A 21,547-nucleotide genomic window follows, 5' to 3' on the forward strand; every position below is an offset into this window, starting at 1 on the left:
TGTGTGATGGTGAACACCCCTGCTTCCTTGAAGCAGACTGTGAGTACTGCTGCTGAGATGTTGCTGCGAGTGTAGTTGGGTTGGGCGGCCGAACAGTTTGTTCAGTCCTGGTCCTTAAAATAAGGACTGATTGGATGACATTTAGGTTTGCTTTTAACCCTAAGATTATAAGATCTCCTGATTCCCTGGTGATAGTTGGAAGGCATTAGGAAACTCATTTATTTACTCAGTCCGAACATTTGTTTAATGACCTTTACCAGACACTGTACTAGACACAGGCAATACAACAGTGAACGTACTCTTGAATTTTATTCCACTGACGGGTAGGACCAGGGTCAGAGGTGGGCTGTGCAATGAATTGTTGAGCCAGGTAGAACCTGGAAGAGAAATAAGGATTAGGAAGCTCTTCTTTGTCTGAGGAGGAGGAGGTATGAAGTCTTGAACTTGAGAGGTGGCGGTGCAAACAGAAAAGAGGAAGATTATGAAAGTGGAATAAAGAAAAAAAAAAGTGACAGGGTGTGGGGGATGGTTGCTGTGGGAAGTGGGCAGGAGGAAGAATCAAAGATGCATCCAAAGTTTTGTTCCCGAGTTATGGGGAGTCCGCGATGCTGCAGACAGAATGAGAGACTGGGGAAGGCGTTGGTGTGGAGGAAAAGAGCATGTGTTTCTAAACCAGCTGATGGATTCTTGGTGTCTTCAGATTGTCCTGGTCGGGGGAGCCCCTTGAGAAGTTGTGAATGTGGTATCTAGCTTTTTAAAGAGGATCGAGCCAAAGATAAAGATTTGGGCATGTCGTGGATAGTAGCTTGAGCTGCAGCCATCCAGATGGGTGAGATCAGCCAGAGAGTGTGTGTAGACTGAGAGAAAGGGTAGGAAACAGCCTCGGAGGAATGCATTCGTTCAGGAGGTGGAGGGAGAGACGGTGAGGAAGAAGAGGGAGGGGCCGGGAGGGAGGCAGCAATAAAGAATAGGTTGGAAATGCTCCTGGGGCTTGGGGGTGGGGAGGAGAAGCGGTTCCTGCGGAGTCCTGGATGCAGCGGAATGTGTACACATCCTAATAGCCTCCAGGGAAACAGACTCTGGTTTTAAAAATCCCTTGGATACATTTAGCTGTAAAAGTGTTGAGCCACCTGATCATTTTATCACTTCTCGGTGCCTCAGCCAGAGGGTGAGGAGGGAGAGGGAGAGGAGGAGGCTCTCCGGTGACTCATCCCTCCCGTGTGTTGGGAATTTTGGTTAAAAGGTTTGCTGCAAGAGAAAGCTGCTTGACTTATTTTGTAATAGGTTCCGGGAGCACCGCGGCAGCAGTAGGATTGTAGAAGCTGTAGCCTTTGTCCCAGAGAGGTATGCCACCCAAGGGAAGGCATTTGGGGAACCGTCCGGGATTGAGGTGATCTGTGCCATCCTGGAGGGGCAAGTGGCTGCTTTGGGGTTTGTAGCTCGTGCAAAGCCTGTGGCTTCTAGTCTTTTCATCCTTTCACGTTTGGCTGTGGAGGAAACTCTGTGCCCAGGGCTCCATCCTTCCTGATTCTGGAGTGACTCCGTACCCTTCCACTATGGGCCCTTGCTGCCATTCCCGTCCAGCCTCGGGGCCCGGCCATACCGGCTCCTTCAGCCTGTCTGTTCCAGTGAGGTTTGGGGTAAGATGTAGCCTCTGGCACAAGGCACAGAGGTCCCGGAGCTAGCTCTGCACCTACTCGCTGTCTGAACTTGGTTTAGGGACTCCGTGTCTCTGATCTCAGGTGCTTCTTCTGAACGGTGGTCACAGCTCCAATGCCTGCCTTGTAGGTTCTTGCACAGGTCGAGTGGGGTAGCGTGTACACGGGGCTGTGTTAGGCTTCCCACAATGGTTAGTTACTGTCGCTGCTTTGAAACTTTCTTTTCTTTTTCTGTTGAGCTGTTTTCAGAATTCCTTTCCCTTTCTCCCTCTGTTTCCCACTTTTTAAGAAAAGTACTGAACTTGAACAAAATCGATACCTAACGCCCATCCACTGGCTTCTGTCTGGATGCCTGTGAAGGGCCTTGAATACTTTGATTGTCCCGCTATCATTCCCTTTTGGAAGTAGAAGCTGTCTTTTGACATCCCCTCTAATGCCTGGTGTCTGTCTCTGCAAATATAACCACAACACCACCCCCCGCCCTGGGGTGTGACAATCTAAGCTCACAAAGCATTTTCACGCATGCAGCCTTCACCACCTCAGCATCATTTGGGAAGCTGGGTCTCACAGCCCAGCAAGCCGCTGACTCTCTCTCCAGGTTTCAGGTGCACGCGTGTGTGAGTGCATGCGTATGCAGACGTGCGGGCTGGAAGGCTTGCTGCTTTTCTTTGAACACAAAGAGCTGAAGTTTCAAAGCAGGTGGGGTGTGGGTTAAACACTGTTCTAAATGGCAGGCCTGCTGTTCGTGGGGAGGGAAAGTGGCCTGAAAGTTTAAAAATAACCTGAACATTATAGACTCCTGTGAATTCTACAGCCCGGAGCACCGTGAGTCTGTGGGTGTCTTACCTGCTGGAGTGCAGGCAGGAAAACAAGTTTGAGAGGCAGGAGGATTTAAATTTGCTGAATCCTCCCGTGGCATGCGTTGGCAGCAGAAGTTTTCATAAAAAAATGAAAACCGGACCTAATAATCAGGATCGATATTCCCGAATGGTAAGACATAGTGCCACCCTCGGATCCCCTGAACATAGGACGCTGGCTGCTATTTGGGTCGGCAAGAGTGCAGACCCTCCTTCTCTGCTGCTGGATACCATCTCCCCCTCCTTTTCTTACCCTCCCTTGCTGACCCCTCCAGAGTTTGGCTGATGGCTTTTCCGGATAGCTGCCTGAGACGCCTCCCCACCCCAGGGGGCTCAGCGGCTGGGGCATTTGGGGTAGATTTGGCCATTCATTGAGAAACTAGCAAACGGTGTGTGTAAAACCACATTCATCAATCAGGAGTAGATTGTACACAGCAGCATACCCTCTGAATTTTTAAAAAGTTTTGAAGAGTTTAAACAGCTTGTGAAGCAAGACTCCGTTCTCCTTGGCGTGGCCCGTGCTGCTTGGGGACGTTGCAGTGGGGGACTGGAGCAGCAGGTCAGACGAACAACACCAGCACGTATTGGAACACAAGGCACTTGCGAGTCTGTTGTCCCAGCTGGTGGATCAGTAGTCTCCTGGGATTCGGAGGACAGATATTACTGTTGTCAGTTTTTGCTCACACAGGCATAAACCCAGCCAGGGCTGAGGGGCAAGTCTTGTCTCCTACGCTTGTGACTTGCTTATTCTGAGCCCCCCCCCCCCCAACCCTGGGACCTGCTGTAGTGTCTGGATATTTTCTTGCATCTTGGCACTACATGGGGGTCCGGAAAAATAAGGTGACTAGCCCAAATCTCTCTGAATCATATCAGTGAGAAGCTCCACACTGGGGTGGTTAAGATAATGGAGTTTGGAGTCAAACAGACCTAGGGTTGACTTTCTGCTATGTCCTTCACCACTTTTCTGACCTTAAGGGAAATTATTTAGTTTCTTCCAGTTTTGCCTTTTTACCTGTAGAATGTTGATTAAAATAGTACTTACCACACGGGATTAGTCTCAGAAATGAGGAAAGTAAAGGGCTTAGAGCAGTGCCTTGTTAAATAGTAAGTATTGAATACCTGTTACAATTAATATTCTTGGCCAGATTGCCTAGACTCATTTTGATAATTATTCTTTATTTGTTTGAGTCCTGTCCATTTTTCTCGTTTTCTTTTTTTTTTTTTTAATAGTCCTGGAATTTACAATATCAAACCATGACCCACTGGAGAATAGACATTATTTTAATGAAGGAAAAATAGCATAATAGGAAGCTTTGGGTTATTATATTAATAATACTTGACTACTTCACATCTAGCAGAAGTCTTTTGAAGAATGTGACTGAGTGAAGGAGGATTATGTAAAAAAAAAAAAAAAAACAAAACGACGACGACCCAGGACCCAGTCTGTAAGGAAAGTAGTGTATGATGAGTGCATCTGTGTGTGTGTGTGTCTGAGGAGCTGGCTTGTCGAGCGTCTTAGGAGTATTTCAAAATTCCTTTCTTTTGACTGAGCAGTACATTTCCACCTTTCCCATTTTTAAATGGCACATTAGGAATATTTATAAATCTTCAAGAGAGCTTGTAATTCTTCCCATTTAAATATAATGTATTAGGCCTGTCTGAAAGCTCCCAACAGCGTAGTGGATTACTTTATATGTTTATACAGTTGGCAGGCAGAACTTGAGATCAGATCAGTATTAAGTGTGTGTCTTTGCACAAAGACAAAAGTGTGTGTGTGTGTGTGCGTGTGTGTCTTCCACATGTCATTCTTTGTAAGGGAAAAAAGTCCAAAGATGACATTTGCCTTTTTGTAGAGAGAAGAGATAGAACCAGTTTAAGACTATAGTTGATTTTTTTTTTAAGATTTTATTTATTCATTTGACAGAGAGAGCACAAGTAGGCAGCAGGAGAGGGAGAAGTAGGCTCTCTCACTGAGCAGAGAGCCCAATGCGGGGCCTGATCCCAGGACCCTGAGGCCATGACCTAAGTTGAAGGCAGAGGCTTAACCCATCACACCACCCAGGAGCCCCAAGATTTTTTTTTGAAGCAGAAGTTTATTCTTCTGTTTCATATTCTGTGAAAAGAGATTTGAAAATATTCTTTATGTGGGGGGTCTGAATGTCTTTTTTTTTTTTTAAATAGGTGATTCCCCAAATCCTATTTCACTTATTTTTAAAGAGCAAAGATATTCCTCATAAGAGAGTGAACCCTATAATTTGATGATTGATAAAACGAGGGTGAGGTTATTGTGCTGGTAAAGCTCCTAAGGAGAGTCATCTGATCCCTTGAAGGAGAGGGAGGCACGGGAGGATGAACGTTCAACCCAGAGAGAACAGCAGGAAACAGCTGAACACAGAGCAGAGACTCAGAGTTAGAGCCAGAACGTATTAGGAGGAGGGCAGCCTCTGTGACAGGAACCCACTAACCAGTTGATGCTAAAACTCTTTTTCACCAAAAAAAATTGCAGGAGACTCCATGCTTCATTTACTGGTGATGTTTTTAGTAAAGGGCTGTTATAATGCAGACACTCCAGGTAATACAACGAAGGGGAAGGTATGTCCTTTACACCTGAGAAGCTTACACCGTAGTGAAGAAGATAGGGCAGACATGATTGAGAAGTTAAGTAAGAATTCAGTGGTGAAGTTATACCCATGACAACAATGACAGAAAGTAAACAAGGTGCTGTATGAATGATAGTAAGTTCTGTGAGTTTGTAGGAGGTAGAGGTCACAGAATTGATGAGGTTATGGAAGGCTTTGTGGAGAAGGTAGAATGGAACTGAACCACACCTTGAAGGATACCTAGGAGTCAGAGAAGCAGAAAAGAGGAAGGATGCTGGGGGCGCCTGGGTGGCTCAGTGGGTTAAAGCCTCTGCCTTCGGCTCCGGTCATGATCCCGGGATCCTGGGATCGGACCCTTCATCGGGCTCTCTGCTCGGTGGGGAGCCTGCTTCCTCCTCTCTCTCTGCCTGCCCCTCTGCCTACCTGTGATCTCTCTGTCAAATAAATAAATAAAATCTTTAAAAAAAAAAAAGAGGAAGGATGTTCCTGGGTCAGTCTGAATCAGGTGCTCTGAGCAGGAGTGAGTGGGACATGTAACTTTGTTGATACTGTGGTACATTCGAAGATGGTGTTAGAAGGGTAGGTTGAATTCAGATTGTCAGGCTAAGGAGTTTGGCCATTTTTAGGCGTCAAGGAACCACTGAAATTAAGTGGCTGACAAGGGAGAATGATGTCACCTCAGTAGAAACTGGAATTTTTGAAGGGGAGATTGTTTCAAGGGAATTACAGTGAATTCACTTTTAGGCATATTGTGTTTGAGATGGTGGACAGCCCTTAGTTGGACATTTGGATCTGGAAACGAGGTGGAAAAGTAAGGCTGAGACTAGATGCAGAGGCCAGGGGGATGGTTGGAAGTGACCCTGAAAAGAAAAGATGTCAGAGAAAATGAGGGGTTAAGAACAGCCCCCTGGGGGACTCCCACAATAAAGAGGGGGGAGAAGAGGAGCAGGAGAAGGCAACGGACCGCGAGAAAGTGGGAGGTGGGGTGCTAGAAGAAGGGAACTCTGAGAAGCAGGGGGGTCATTGGTAGCAGAAGCTACAGGGTAGTCAAGGAGAAGAAAGAGGGGGGAAACAAAGACCATCGGAGGTCAGTGGAGGTCTGAGTATAGGTTTAGGGGAGGGGAAGGGGCAGAACCAGCACATGGCCTGCCCAGGTGCACATTTCAAAACTGGCCTTAAGTCCATATCATATGGGAATGCCTTATTCACTCTGATTATTTTATACCAGGTGGGTGTAACCAGCTGCTCAGTGTAGGAGAGCGTGGGAGAGAAAGGGTGTGGTGATGGACAGGTGGTGGCTTACTCTGCTGATGATTCCAACCCAAAGAGTCCTGTAAGAGACAAGACTGGTGGGTGTGGTGGGACTGAGTTCCCTTCTCTGGGCCATCAGGGTTCCTCTAGGCTTTGTTTCAGCTGTGAGCTGCTCTTCCTGCTATCGGGACGCTGTCTTCAAGAGTGAAGTGTGGGGGAAGGATTAAGACCAGCAAGTGCAGGTTAAAGCTCAGGCACCTGCTCATCCCCCCCCCCCCCCCCCCGCAGGGATGCCTCCTTTGCTCTAACACCTGACATCATGCCTGACACACGGAAGGTGCTCATTTGATGTTTGCTGAATGAATGAATCAGACTGAACCCACCCAGGCTGAGCAAGCCTTACACTGTGTGGGCTGTATTTTGTTTTCTGAGTCAAGAGGCCAAGGGGGCGGATGGATGGGCGTGTTTCCGTCGGTTGTTCTCACCCTTAGATGCCCATCATCCTCCGCTCACCCCCCACCAGTCAGATCTGGAGCTCTGCAGAGCCGTCCCACTGCTGCACTTGGCCTCGACCAGGAAGCAAGGCTGGACCCAGAGGATAAGTGTTGAGGTGCCGCAGTGGGGCAGTGGGTCTGGGGCTAAACACTGAAGCTCCAAAAGGACTCTCCCCATAAGGGTTAATGTTTGTTAGGCTGAATATATTTGACTCTTGTCCATGTTGAAAAGTGACCTGATGGGAAAAATAAGGATTGAAGGAGTAATACTAGGACTTTTAAGATCCTAGATACACAGAAATGCAATAAACATGCGGTCTGGTTAATCAGTCCCCTGCACCTGGCGTTTCCTCCACAGCCCAGGCTTTTCGTGTTCCATGCTGCTGTTCCCCGCTGCTTCTCGCCACCTCTGGCACCCTCTCTTTCAAAGGATCTCCCTGACTCTTTCCTTTTTCTGGTTGCCTCCAATCAGAGGGGATATCTCTCTGTTCTCCCCTTTACTGTGTACACCCTTGGGGTGCACATTATCACTTCTCGGCTTTTTGGCTCAGATCAAGTGTATTGGGGTGCTCATTATGTTCTGCCTCGTATCAGAGCCCTTCATGGGTATGTTTTCCTCCTCGTCTCTCTTCAGATGTAAGCTCTCCGAGGCTTAACTGTGGCCATGTCTAATTTATCCTGGAGCCTCAGAATCTTGAGAAAAATGCCTGGCACATTAAAAGGGTTAAATGAACATGAAATGGGCTTATGAATGAATGAATAAATAAACAAACATAGATCTGCTCCCAGGTACCAAGGTCTTTGGGCTCTTAGGACTGTGGTCTCTAATGTTTTCCTTTCTTTTCTCTTTCCCCCCATTTGTCTTTCTGATCAAGTCTCAGACACTTGTGTTTTCTCTGCTCTTCTGTCCACCCCATAAACACCAAAGTCATCCCTGGACTACACGTCTGCCGTCCGCTTTCCAAAATAGAAAGCTGCCTGATACGTGGTTGTTTATGTGGTACTGTGGTCATAGCTACCACTGCTGAAATGTATTTAACAAACACGTATGTAGAGCCTGTTGTATGCCAGGTACTGTTCTAAGAGCCTGACACATATTGACTAACTTAACCTTCATAAGAGCCCAGAGACAGGTGGTGTGCTTTCTTTGAAGTTTAACACTTTGGGAGGCTTTCTGGCTCAGGGTCACACCTCACCTCTTAAAGTCCGAGATCATGCCTTTGCCTGGGCTCTTAAGCAAGGAAAACATTATTTTGACATGCACTATGCTAATAGTGGCCACGGATTGTCTAGAGTCCTGACCTTATTACCAGGAGACCCAGCCCTGCCATTCCCTACCCTTGTGCACTTGGACAAGTCCCTGACCCTTTGCACCTCAGATAATAGAATGTGCCTCACAGTCCTGCAGCAGAGATGCAGTGAGATAACATTATCACAGTTGGCACCCAGGAAATATTGAGTTGTCATAAATGAATGGTTTTAAAAACATTTTTTAAGCAAAATTTGCACATCTATAGTTAGCCGGTCGAGTGTTAGAGCTGTGGGGTTTCTCAGGCATAGGTTTGAGAAATGCTGCTTCTAGGGATGGACATTACATAAGGATGTAGAGTTATGTTTTCACCCAAGTAAGGGCTGTAAGGTATTGTGGAAGCCACCAGATTCCCAAGATGTCTGCATCGCCATAACGCTCCTCTGCTCTGCAGTGAATTTGCACATGGTCTCCTGCCAACTTTTTTCTTAAGAACCCACTCCCAAATCCTCTCTGCATTCTGTTCCTTAGAGTTGCTTTGCATAAGAGTCTATTTCTTGGAAAAGCTCAACAGGGGGAAAATAGAACAAAAGGGGCTCTGATAGCTTAACCATAAGCTATAGGAGTGTAACTGGCAGTGGGGGAGGGAGGATGAGGAAGCCAGGCTGGTGGGAGGGGCGCATGCTTTTTGGATGAGGCCAGATTTGCAGACTGCAGTGGCGGGCTGAAATCTCATGCAGAGATGGCCCAAGGCCTGACTGATCTGGGAAGAGCTTTATGAATGAGGGTAATAGGACAAGTACTTCTCCACTCATGCTGCTCTTGTCTGTCCAGCTTAGTATAAACTCCTGTGGCCCCTGGTCTGGGGCCTGCGGGGTGGGGGGTGGGGTTCAGCCGACTGGTTTCATTCCCTTTCCAGAGGAGACTGGAGCATACCAGTCACCCTTCCTCCTGCCTGCATTTTGGAGGGGACCCTGGAGGTGAAGGGTTACAGGGTGAACGCTTTGAAATTAAACCATCTGGATGGGATTAATCTAGGAAAGTTTTTCACTTCTTCCTCAGATCCTTTTGGGTTTCTAGTTTGCAGGCCACTGCTTGCAGAAAAGCATGCCTGCAGAAAACCATCTGGTTGCACCATGTTAACCGTGCGTGAATGTGTGTGTGAATGTGTGTGTGTGTGTGTGTGCATGCAGCGTGTTGACCTTGTGCCCAGTGTGTGCGGATGTACTTTCCAAGTACTGTGATATGGGACAGTTGCAATGTGGTGAAATTTTGGGCCTGGACCTCAACAAAGTCCCACAGGGGAGTAGAGAGCTGGTGACAAGAAATCACCTCTTCAGCATGTCTAGGTTGTGAAGTGTGCTGGGCTGCCAGGTACTGGGCTCACGGTGACGTGTTCACAAGTGACCAGTAGATGGTGCTCTGACAACAGGGAAATACGGCTACTGTCCCTCATGGGCTTGAAAGGGATTTTAGGAAACGGTTTCCAATCAGAGTTGTGACCATAATACTGATTTTCTGCATTTCCATATGTGGGTCTTTAAGAAGACGTTGGAAGGAGGGACACTTGTTAGGAGAATGCCCACCAAGTTCCCTCATGAAGAGCATTATGGCAATGACCTGACCTCCGTTTTTTTTCCAAGGATCCTCCTGGATCTTGAGAGCAGTACATTGTATTCCTAGCTTAGCTTCTTCCCAGCATGGCCCCAGGGGCATGTGGCTACTGATCAAATTCAATTTGAGGACAGTAAGCATAGGAATCTCACAGGTTTTGCATGATTGTATAGTTTCTTCTCTTGACAATGAACAATTTGGAATTACACTGTTACCATCCACCACAGATTGGACTGGTTTTTAGAAAGAGACATATAGTGGCAGTCCGAAGATCTCTTAGAAGCCCAGGGAAAATTACTTAAGGTTTCTGAAGTTCTGCAATTTTCCCATCAAATCAGAATCATCACAACTGGGTTGCCAGGCTGATCTCAGAGATTTGTTGTGAGGTTTTTGTAAACCTCGAAAACTATTGAACACAAAGGAAATATTTTTCAGTCTTTAAATTCTAGCCCTCTGGGGGCTGGGAGAATGGGAGCATTAGAGAGCATGAGAGACATTCTTAGGTCTCCAAGTTCTGAAGAGCTGTGTGTGTGGGGTGGGGGATGGTGTTAGAGATGATGGTGGTGGGAGAATATGAGAGGATGCCTCCATCCCACCATTACTGTCCTTAGATCAAGTCAATTTCCAAAGACTTTCATGCCATCATGTTAGCCTCTTTCCTCTTCGGCTTCTCCCCCCCCCCCCCCCCCCTTACAAATTCCCCATTTGTAACTTCCCTACAGAGGTACTTACGCTCTCCAGCATCCTCTCTGTTATTCCCAACCCGTGCATTAGTGATTCCTGTCTCTTCAGGGGGCAAGCCTCAACTCCACTGGGTCTTCACATTTCCAAGTGTAACAGTCTGTCTTGGGAAAACCTAGGTCTTTGAAGAATGACAACAGCCACACAGAACACAGGACACTGTAGAGAGAGGGAAGGGACTTAGTACCGCCTCTCTGCTGAGTGGGTGGCATTGAAGACCCAGATCTGGAGGTTCCAGATCTTCCAAAAACCTCTTCCAGGAGCTAAAGCTTAGAGAGCCCTGCTTCCTCTGAGCAGGAACAAACAGGCATACCACTCTGACGCCTGCTAAGGCCGGGACCCAGAAAAAGAGGTGAAGTTGTCCTGTGAGAATAAGGTCTATCAGGCATTCTGGCCCGTAAGGTTATAGAATCTAATTTAGAAGAAGACACATTTTTTTGGTCATCTATTTTGTTCATTTGGCATCCTCAGTGCCAACAGCGCCTGGTGCTCAAAAATATTTATCGGATGATGGATGTGAGTGAATTTTGTGCTCCGGATTACTATCCTGCCTGAAAGCATGGGTTGATCACTTCTGCAAGCCCTTTCTAATCTGCAGTTCACAGGCTTAGTGAGACAGCCACTTACGGTCTTTCGAATGACTACACAGGCTGATGGAGCCCCGTGGGGCACAATACTGCCTCCCCTTTCACTTCTGATGAGGTATCCAGACAGAAAAGGTCCCTCCAGTTAAGGGAGGTAGAATGACAGAGTAAGGCAGTAATGTGTAATCAAAATTCTAATTAGAGTGGACACACCTTGCATAGTCAGCTGGCCTGAAATGGGCTGCCCCAAATCTAGAGGTCAACATGCCGCCCCAAGGGCAGCATGGACACCACCATTCATTTGGAATTTCCAGGACCCAGAGGATTTCCCATGTACACATTTCACATGCACATTCACACAGACCTGTGTCAGTGCTCACGTGGCCTTGCCCACACATAGGCACATATACATAGGAACACACGTGCCTCTCACTCAGATGTCATCACCCTTCCCATCAGTTAATCTCACACACACACAGACACTGCCTTTCACACACGTGAATCCACACTCACCCATGGTTTCCAGCCTCCGGGTTTTGGTCAGACTCTTTGTTTCCTTCCTCGGCCGCCCCCTTCCCCTTCTCTAACATTGCTCAGGTGGGGAGGAGCTGGATAGAGCTGTGTATTGAGCCTAGGACTGTAAAAAGGAGGAAAGTGTAGACATGGCTGGTCCTGTGCTCAGTTCAAACCACTAGTCACCTGTGGAGAAGGGCTTGGTCACCAAACCTAGGGACTCTTTCTCAGGGTCTCGGAGTCCACCTTTCCCATTTACGCAGCTCAGATACTAATTGGTTTTTCTTTCTTCCTTAATGGAGTGGGTTTCAGGAAGTCAGTGGAGCGGATTTGTGGGTAGAAAATAGGGGTGGGAGGATTCCCCCTGATTGCTAACATTTGGGGGGAAAGGTCGTTATAGCCCCAAACTCACCATCTACGGCCCCAGTATCTGGATCACTCTGCCAGAAATGGATGCGCAAGGCTCCACGAGAGCTGAACCCAAGAGGCCAGCCCAGATCGCATTTGCAGGGGGAGGGCAGAAGCTCCCACGCGGAGCTGGCACCCACACCAGAGTGCAGAGCCCCCAGAGGTCCTAGCGTGCCTCGAAGGGCCTGCGGGTTGCTAAGTGGGGAGGTGGGGAGAAAGTGCTGCCTTCTCCGCGGAAATCCCTGGGCAGCGTTCCTTGGAGACTGGGAGGTGAGGAGGAGCAGCAACGCGGCCCCGGTGCGCGGCACGCAAGGCTCAAAGGCTTCGACTACCCTCCGGGGCAGGCACTGTGCGGGGCACAGCGCCGGCGGTCGCCTCGGCGGGGACGGCAGGCGCGAGTGCGTGCGCGCGCGCGTGTGCGCCCCCGCCGGGCTTGGGCTCGGCTCTCTTGTGGGGACTGTGCCGCGCCGCCAGCTGCGCCCGCCTCTCTTCTCTCGGCGTTACTTGGGGACACTCTGCAGCGGCGGCCCCCTGCCCTCTGGCTAAATAAATCTATAAGCCAAACCAGCCTCGCTCGCCAGGCCCCTGCAGCGGCGGTCGGCCGGGGTCCTTCCGGCTCCATCCCCGCCCCTCCTGTCCCCGCCGGCCCCGCCCCCGCTTCTCCCGTCGCTCCGGCGCGCGCCTCGCAGCGCCTCTGCGCTCCGCTCGCTCTCCCCTCCTCGCCTTCCCCTTTCCTTCCCCACGTTCTCCTCTGCTTCCCCCGGGAGTGGGGCTGTCCGGGTGGCAGAAGAAACCGAGCCGTTCCGGAGGAAGTTCGGTCCTTGGTCAACTCGCGTGCCAGGCCACCGCTGGGCTCGCCTGCAACCTGTTCCTCCCTCGCCCCAGCGCTCGCCCAGGCGCTTGCCCGCCCGCCCGCTCCCGCTCCCGCTCCCGCCCTCGCCCCGGCGCAGCCGCGGATCGCTGTTGCATGCTGATCCGGGGAGGCGGTGGCGGTGGCGGCGGCGAGCGCTCCGGCAGGATGCTGGCACTCGGGCTTCGCTGCTCTCTGGATCCTGCTCAACTTCTATCCCAAGCGCAGGAGCTTTGAAGTCGTTTGTCCCTCTCCGGCTGGATTGACTTCTTATTTTGATATTTTGGGCGTTGCGGTTTGCGCAGGAACCTCAATATCGCTCTCCCCCCTCCCTCTCTTGTCAACCTTTGGATGCGTCTGTGCTGGCAGATTTAAAGACCCAAGTCTCGGCTGTGGAATTTCTTAGATGGACTTGCTGGGGCTGGCGTTACAAAGCATGTCACCGTAACCCCATCCTTTTTTTTTTTTTTTTTTTTTAAGTTCTTTTGTTTTTATTCCTCCCCCCCTCCCAATAAATCACCAAACTGTTACCTAGCGGGCCGGTGCCTGCCTCTCTTCCAGAACTAGGTGGTGCGTCTGCCAGAAGATGAGCTATGTTTGAGGAGCAGCCTACTCCACCCCTCTCCTCTTCAGTCCCCGAATGCCACCACACACTGGTATTTTGAGAAAAAAAAATTGCCTTCAGAAACTGAGCACCCCCAAGCCCTCCCCCCGTTTTTCTCCTCCTTGAGGAATGGAGCTTCGCAGAGGTTGTATTTAGATTCAACAGTTCGGAGCGGCGGGGCTGCTGCTGCTGCCTCTTCCAAGAGCTCGCGAGGCTCCCCGGAGGCGGTGGTCCCCGCGCTCGTCTGGATGCGGCTCTGAGTCTCCGTGTGTCTTTCTGCTTGTTGCTGTGTGCGGGTGTTCGGCCACGATCACCTTTGTGTGTCTTCTGTCTGTTTAAACTTCAGGATGGCTCGCTTCGGGGAGGCGGTGGTCGGCAGGCCGGGGTCGGGCGATGGAGACTCGGACCAGAGCAGGAACCGGCAAGGAACCCCGGTGCCGGCCTCGGGGCCGGCGGCCGCCTACAAGCAGTCGAAAGCGCAGAGGGCGCGGACTATGGCTTTGTACAACCCCATTCCTGTCCGGCAGAACTGTTTCACCGTCAACAGATCCCTGTTCATCTTCGGAGAAGATAACATTGTCAGGAAATACGCCAAGAAGCTCATCGATTGGCCATATCCTTTCTTGCCCACCATAACTCCCCTCTCCCCCTTTGCATTTCTTTGGGTAAGGGGGGAAATCTAGCGTGGGATTTATGCCCCATCCCTTCTTGGTGCCTGTTTGCCCCTTTGCTGAAATGCACTCTTTACTCCGGTGTGCCTAAGGGGCAAGCTTGGTGCTGTAGAGGCCAGTGTGTGCACTAGTGCTTTTCAAGGTAAGACTTTTGGTTTTTGATTTTTCCTATGTGGAGCTCTGTATGGTCCCTGAGTGCGTGGTGTTGCTGGGTCTGCCCCTTTCTGGGCTGGGCTTTGTCTGATTCCCAGGCCCTCAAGGCCCTTTACATAGAATGGGCTGCCCCTAATCTTATGGTTTTCTTTCATACTCACTCCCCCCTTTCCTCCCTCAAAGCCACCCCTTCTATCCCCATCCCCACCAGCTGGGGAGACATCCTCACTCTGCCCGTGGGGAAGTCAAGGCTCCCTGGGGGATTTATCGTTTCAGAAGCTTCAAGAGTCTGGGCCAAAACCCTGTAGACAAATAGACAAATGGATAAATAAAGCAGCCATTTGGCTGGGGATCCAGCTAACTCTGGGGACTGAGTTTAAGTTCCACGGAGAGTGGAGTGAATGAATGTGTCAGCGGAGGCAATCTCTAATGATACAGCCCAGACGGCTCAGAGTTGGAGTTCTCTTCTCAGCCAAAGAAGAACAACAGCTCATCAGAGCTCTTTTTTTTCTTGGTCGGGGGGGGGGCCCCCCCCCCCCCCCGCCTCTGAATGCTTGACCCAGCTGAGCGCCCAAGATTCAGGTTGATCAGCTGGGCCTGAATTCTTCAGCTGAGGGCTGCATCAGCCGAGCCCAGGGGTGTGCAAGCAATCTGTCTCTCCCTACCTCCAAAGGAACTGCTCTCCACAAAGAGCTGGTGGGGGCGGCTCTGAAGGTGGCAGTGTCAGGGTGAACAGGCATCGAAGGAGCCTTTGCAGGCTCAATCAAGTGCACCAAATGCAGCCTGCTGATTAGGCATCTCGCTGCCTTGTTCTTCACTAAGGATTTGGGCATCTGGCAAGGTCTTTAGGAATTGTGGGTTGGTGGGTGTGGGGAGGGTGCTTGGTAGGAAGCAAGCCAGGGGGGTGGTGTTAAATATGGGGGTAGGTTTGGAGAAATGGGACTTTGATGCTTATGAAAAGACATTTCTCGGGAAGGATGCACCTGCAAAGGAGGCCCCTCCTCTTCTTCTCCATCCTCCTCGTTCCCCACCCCCACCGTCCAGGTGTGCAGCAGCGAGGCAGCTGGAGCTGCATTGGGTCTCTAGTATCAGCGAGGCACGTGGCTCGCTTCCCCCAGGGCCTGGGCATCTCCCTACTACCCCCACCCCAGTCTCTGGCCTTCCCCTCCTTCCTCCCTAGTTCCCTGCCTCAGCAGCACTGCCATTGGCTGGCGCGTGGTGCTTCTAGGCAGCACCCCTCATTAGAAACGAAGGAGCATCTCTAAGCAGATATTCTTCCTGCTGCTGCTCAAATCCTCCCACAACCACCCCTGGCTGGGCTTCCTCTCTCCTCCTCTCTGCACTCCCCTCCTCCTCCCGCCCCCACAGAGTGATTCGGGGTCACTCCGTGCCCGCCGGAGTTAAAGGCGTCTAGGGTGGGGGAACTGGGGAGGAGGAAGGGTCCGGTCCCCGCAGTCCCGCCGGCCGGTGTGCTGCACAAAGCGGACAGATCTCATTATGTTGCACGCTGCGGCTGGGCTGCGAACAGTCCTCTGCTCAGAGCTCTGCCGATTTCTCCAGCAGGGCCCCCTCCCCCAGCCGCCTCGTACAATTCTCTAAAATTCCCACCTTCCAGGTGCTGCCTTACTGTGCCCCTCTCTTAGGGACATGCTTACTCAGGCGCCCTCTGGTTTCATTGCGGTAGACAAAGCCGCCCAGCCACGCCGCGGGTGGCAAAGTGTGCCAGCAGCCATCCTTGGCACCTAGGACAGCGCCAGCGAAACTCCCCAGGCGTCCGCGGCTACGGCGCTCTGGGCCCTTCCGGCCGGGCGGGGGCTCCGGGGCTGGGAAATCAAGCGCGGCTCAGAGACCGGGAGACCACGCGGTCAGGCGCTTTTCACGGTTTCTCTTACGCGGCAAAGACATCGCCTTTCTACCAGGCGTTGCGAGCGCAAGGTGCCACAGTGGTTTTCACCCCGCCCTTTCCTTGTCTTTGGTCCTCATGGCCCAAAGAGAGCCGCAAAAGAGAGTAGGGAGTTGACTTCAGCATCATGCTGGGTGCCTGGGCTGAGAACCGGGCCCCGGGGGTCTCTTCTGTCCCCGTAGCTGGAAGTTTCCCAGCGGTTCCGCAGCACGTAGGCTGTTGTAACAGTGTTCAGAGAACATCTGCTAAGGTGTGTAGAGGAGCCCGATTGGAAAATTTAAAATACACCATGTTTGCTTTTTTTTTCCTCTTCGCTGTGCAACGTGACTGACTGACAAATCTATGTTGCCTCTGGTGGTGACCATGTGGAAACATTGCGCTTCTGTGGGTTCTGCATTTTCTCCCCAATACTGCATCTGAGATCCTAGACTCACTTTCCGTCCTACCTAGACATCCAGCATCCGGAAAGCTCTCCCTTTTTCTTCCTGGGAGTCCGCGAGCAGTGGTTACCAGGAAACTTGGGAACCTGGCTGAGTTCACATCCCAGTTTCTTCCCTGGCTCTGTGACCTTGAAAAGTTACTTCCTTACTTTGCGACTCAGTTTCCTTGCCAGTAAAATGAGGGTGATAGTCATGAGTTAGTGGGAGAATTAAATGACCTAAAATACGTTGGGTTCCTAAAACATTGCCTAATTCCCCAGTAAACACTAGCTTATTATTTTAACGGGGTCCTTCAGAAATTTCAGTATGCCTGAAGGGAGGGGTCTTAGTTCTAGGTCAACTAAGTCTTCTAGGTTTTTGCCTCTCAAACAGAGCAAAGAGCAATATCCCCATCACCTGGGGGCCTGTTAAAAATTCACAACCCTGTTAAAAATTCAGAGCCCCACTTCAGATTTTACTGAATCAGAATCTGCATTTTAATAAGTTCCCAGGTGGTTAGTATGGACATTAAAGTCTGGGGAGTACTTCTCTACTGTTTGTTAAGGGCTGGATATTTGAAAAAAAAAAAAAAAAAAAAAAGAACATTGTTCAGGGCATGGGTTAAGACCGCCAGCTTTGAACTGACATATGAACATGTAACATGCTTGAGGACTTTGATTATCTGTGCACTGTGTCTTTGAGGCATATGCATCTTTTATGGGCTGTAGAAAGTCACTGTGGAGCTAGGGGGAAATGAGCATTTCTGTGGGCTATGTTAGCTTTTCTTCATACTGCATAATACTGGTCTTTAACAAATTGGCCTGAAAAGATCAGTTCAGGGAAAGGAATTATTTAATTTATACTTGTAGGACCCTCTGGCTTGGGTGGGCCGGAGGGTCAATCTTTTCCAATTATTTAATAGGGAAAGTCTAGTTCCTATGGAAAGAAATGCCCAAGATAACCCAGATTTGGCATGAAACATGGTGGTAAGTTACAGCCCACTCTGAATGTGTTTCATTTTTCTTGGAAGCTACATCTGCATAGGGAGATAATTTTATTTTCTTATGGCACTCTTTTCTGCAATGGATACCGTAACCTTTTTGCAAATGCTAATCGGATTTAAAATGTGATATTACATTTTATATGATGCCACTATTTCTTTCTTGCTCATCTAATAGATATAAGGACAAGAGGATTCTTTTTCCCTCAGGGAGTTGGCTGCTCTGATGGTCCTCACAGGTTCACTGTGCCGTAAGCTTCCCAGTTCTCACTCTTCCATGCCCAGGCTGAGTTAACTCTGTGGACACATGCAAAGCCTCCCTCATGGTTTGTGAGATGCCCCACACTTGTTGGCGTTTTTTTAAGGTCAGCAGATGAGGGGAGGAAATGGGATATCTGATTGGGGAACTTGTGCCCTTGATGGGGAGCAGGAGAGTCCCCCCAACCCCCGTCGCGCCACTATGTGGGTCTTCTCAGGAGGGGATCGCATGTTTCATGCAGAAATGTACAAGGTCTGAAGTAGGAAGATCAAATGTGTTTGCAGCCACTGAGATGTTGAAAGCTCATTATGATGAACTTGTAGATATTCATCCATGATTTCTTGCTGCAGAGCATTTCACTGTAGCCTCAAAGGACTTTGGCTCTGAGTCAGAGGTTATGTGCTTTATTATGGCGAATTTCCCTTTGTGAATTGCCTATTTATTTTGGAGGGTTTTGGTGAGGATTACTGAAAGCTTTAGTTCTCACATCTCCCATTTTGGCATAAACTTTTCTCCTGCTCTGGTCGCCTGTAAGTATACAGCACCTTGCAGGATAGTAGACTGTAATCTTGGCAAGAATTTCAGGTTTGATGTAAGCTAATGGATCATGAGTCAGAGGGCCTTGATTAGGGCAGAGGGTGGCAGCTAACAAGGACAAAGTCTGTAATTATATCCTATGATCACATCATGCAGAAAGACTCTGCATCTTCTGTGTACCTGGGCACAGATGCAGACAGCGAAGCCAATAGTGGCTGTAACTTGCCTTGCGGCTGCTGGAAAAAGGTCTTCATTTTCTGAGGCTCCCAGGACAGTCTCCAAATTGTCCATTGGCTTTGTCTTTGAAATGAGGTGTGGGTAACATTTCCTCTGGAAACCAGGCTTTGACTTGTTGTGGGGACCAGTTGTAATTGGGATGCAGCCTGGAAAGCAAGCTGGAGTGAAGGAGTTTGACAGAAATGAAATAACTGAAGGATGGAGACAAAAATCCCTTGGACGTGCTAGTGTTGTCTATTGGTTTGCATGTCACCATTTCTCCGCTTCCCTCCGCTTGCGTTCCCTGCAGTAGGTGGGAGGCACACTACGAATTAGAGGAGGAGGGGAAATAATGAGAACAGGTCTTTTGATCTTCTGAGAGATCCAGACTTTGGAATTATTAGTTCCATCCAGAACTGCTGATCTCTTTTTAGCTGCTGCTGTACAAGACGTAGGGTTTCTTCCCCCTCCAACTCTGCCGCTTTCCCCCTACTTTATAGGAACATCTGGTTTCCTTCCATCTTCATGTTCTTAGTTAAAATAGAACAGAGCCAAGATTTGCTAAGCTATCAGAACTCCTGCAAACCCTTGACTCCTTGGGTCCCACCAGCAGCCCAGTCGCCTTCCTTTCGTTGTTTGCAGATCTGCCTTGGAAGCTGCGGGTCTCCGAAGCCCCGCCGTGGAAGCCAGCCAGCAGAGGCCCCTCTGCTGATCTTAGTTTGCTTATCGATGACCACACACACGTTAAAGAGGGAACTTGGACGTGACCATAATGAATACCCTTTTATTCAAGGAGAGAGATTTCTCTTTGTGCAGTTCTCTGTCCCTTTTCCATCTCTCTTTATTTCTCCCTCTCTCATTTTTAGGTTCAGCCTTTGTGAATAATTCATTATATGTGTGGGTTTTCCCTAGGATTTTTAGAAAAAGGAAGGTGACTTGTCTTCCTCTTGGATATAAGCAGGGTCTCTTGCTGAGGACCAGCTTCACAGATCGCCTTTTCCCTCTGTGTCTGTTTGTTGCCGTGGGACTAGGACACTGGAGAAAGGTAGCAGGGGAGGGGGAGAGCTCTCCTGTTACATGCTTTTTCCTGCTGCTTTTAAAATGACTGCCTCCTACCCAGTCCTGGTACATTTGGGTGCCCCATAAATATGCAGCTACTCCCCTCTATTCAGAGAACATGTTTAACTAGAAGATATTTGTGTCCCCAAGTCTTTGTCGCTCTGAAAGCTCTTGTCATCCTAGGTCTTCATGCTAATAAGGGCTGAGCCGCAGAGCCAGGGAAGCTTCTGTAAATGTTTCTTTTCAGACTTTAGTGGGCGTTCACATAGGAAATTGAAGGGGTGAGCAGCCACTGAAATTAACGTGTACCACTCCCCATCACTTCGGCTGTCATCAACACGATGTGGCTTTTAAAGAAGCCCCTTTCAAGGAGGGATAAAACCACCAGTGACCAGTGCTAGTACCTCCCTTCCCAAGGGTTCTGGACCTGCCCGGAAGGGGCTTACTGGCATGTTCCCACCGTCACTCATATTTAAGGACAGAAAGTACTGCACGGAGTTTTTTGGCTTCTCCAGTTGTAGTGGTTGGTCTCTTACGTGTCAGTCCTACTTTAGGGAGATGTCTGTGGTGTATTTTTGCTCACTGCCTAGCCCAGGTACGTTCACTTCACTTTCCATTCCCTGTATCCTTGGCTGGTCCTTGGATATAAAGTCTGAGGAGCCGCCCCCATGTCACCATTTCTGGAAGCCAAGGGGCAGCCAGAAGGTGTGTCCTTAAGAGGGAGAAATGGGCCAGACTAAGGAGAACGGCACTGAATGACTAAAAAGTGTCAGTTATCCAAGACACTGGCAGAGCTGTGGGTCCTTCTTAGGAGCGTCTTTTTTTATTGTATTTTGGGTTCCAAATTTGTAGGGCTAAGCAGTTCTACTCTTAGTCCTCTTGAATATTTAAAAAAAAAAAAAAGGACCCGTTTTTAAAGCAGTAGAGCTCATCCCTAAGGCGGGTGGGCAGAGCCTGGGAATGTGACTGCCTCCAGGCTAGGCTTCAGCTCCGGGCTCCTGTGGTCCAGCCAGGGAGGGCTTCCGGGAGAGGCCTTGCTTGTCGCCTATGCCAGGTGGGGTCTTTCTGCCTGTGGGTGGTTAATTTGGATTGCTCTTGCAACTCTGCATTCTGTTGGGGCTGTGTTTTTTGCTGGATGTGGTGGTGCTGCATTGGTACTGCATCTGTTCCCCTCATCCCTAAAGAATTTGGAAAGCCTGTGTCAGATGTATGCCTTCGCTTTCTGAAGGCTTCTGTCATTAAAGCCAGGAGTGGGGCGTCTGTATGATTCTCTCCCCTTTAGAGAAGGTATGAAGAGGATGTGGGTGGGTCACAGATCAGTGGGGAGAGGAAGAAAAGCTCTGACTAATGTCAAGAACGGAGGCTCAGACACTAGCACAATTTCTGTGGCTGAGAGGCAAGGCACAGTGTGTGCCTTATCCACCCAGAGAGGCTCTGCAAACCAGGACTGGGAGGAAAACTAGCCCTCACAAGCTTTTCTCCACCTGTGACATGGCTGTATGTTTGAAGTGTTTCAAACTTTCGGTGCCTCTTTCTCAGTTTCCACACCATCATCTCATGGGACTGGTCAGAGTCAAAAAGCATGAAACGGATTTTCAGCAGTCACTCACCAGCATCCTGGCAATTTCTGGCTGTGTGCTGTTGGCAACTGTTTTGCTACTATCTTGTCAATGACTGTGCCTTCCAGAAGGTGACGTCTATTAGCATCAAAGCTAATTCCTCAGTTAGTCTCTCTGTGCTGAAGTCATACCTATGCACTCCCCACTTCATCTGCATCACTGGGTTCTGAAGCTTCGTGGGGCTCAGAATCTCCTGAAGGGCTTATTAAAATACAGATCTCTGGACCTTCCTGCCAGATTGGCCAATTCAGTAGGTCTGAAGTAGGGCCTGGGAATGTGCATTTGTCA

At 49.5% G+C, this 21,547-nt stretch overlaps 1 protein-coding gene across 1 annotated transcript in view; it reads left to right on the forward strand.

Annotated features, from left to right (window-relative positions):
• Positions 1-21,547, forward strand: part of CACNA1E (calcium voltage-gated channel subunit alpha1 E) — a 494,904-nt gene that overhangs the window by 165,718 nt on the left and 307,639 nt on the right. Inside the window, exon 4 of the mRNA XM_059412718.1 lies at positions 13,770-14,036. Coding sequence (XP_059268701.1) covers positions 13,770-14,036 — 267 coding nt within the window. The remainder of the gene's footprint in view (positions 1-13,769; positions 14,037-21,547) is intronic.

Source organism: Mustela nigripes, chromosome 10 (assembly GCF_022355385.1).
Source record: "Mustela nigripes isolate SB6536 chromosome 10, MUSNIG.SB6536, whole genome shotgun sequence".
Lineage (NCBI taxonomy): Eukaryota > Metazoa > Chordata > Mammalia > Carnivora > Mustelidae > Mustela > Mustela nigripes.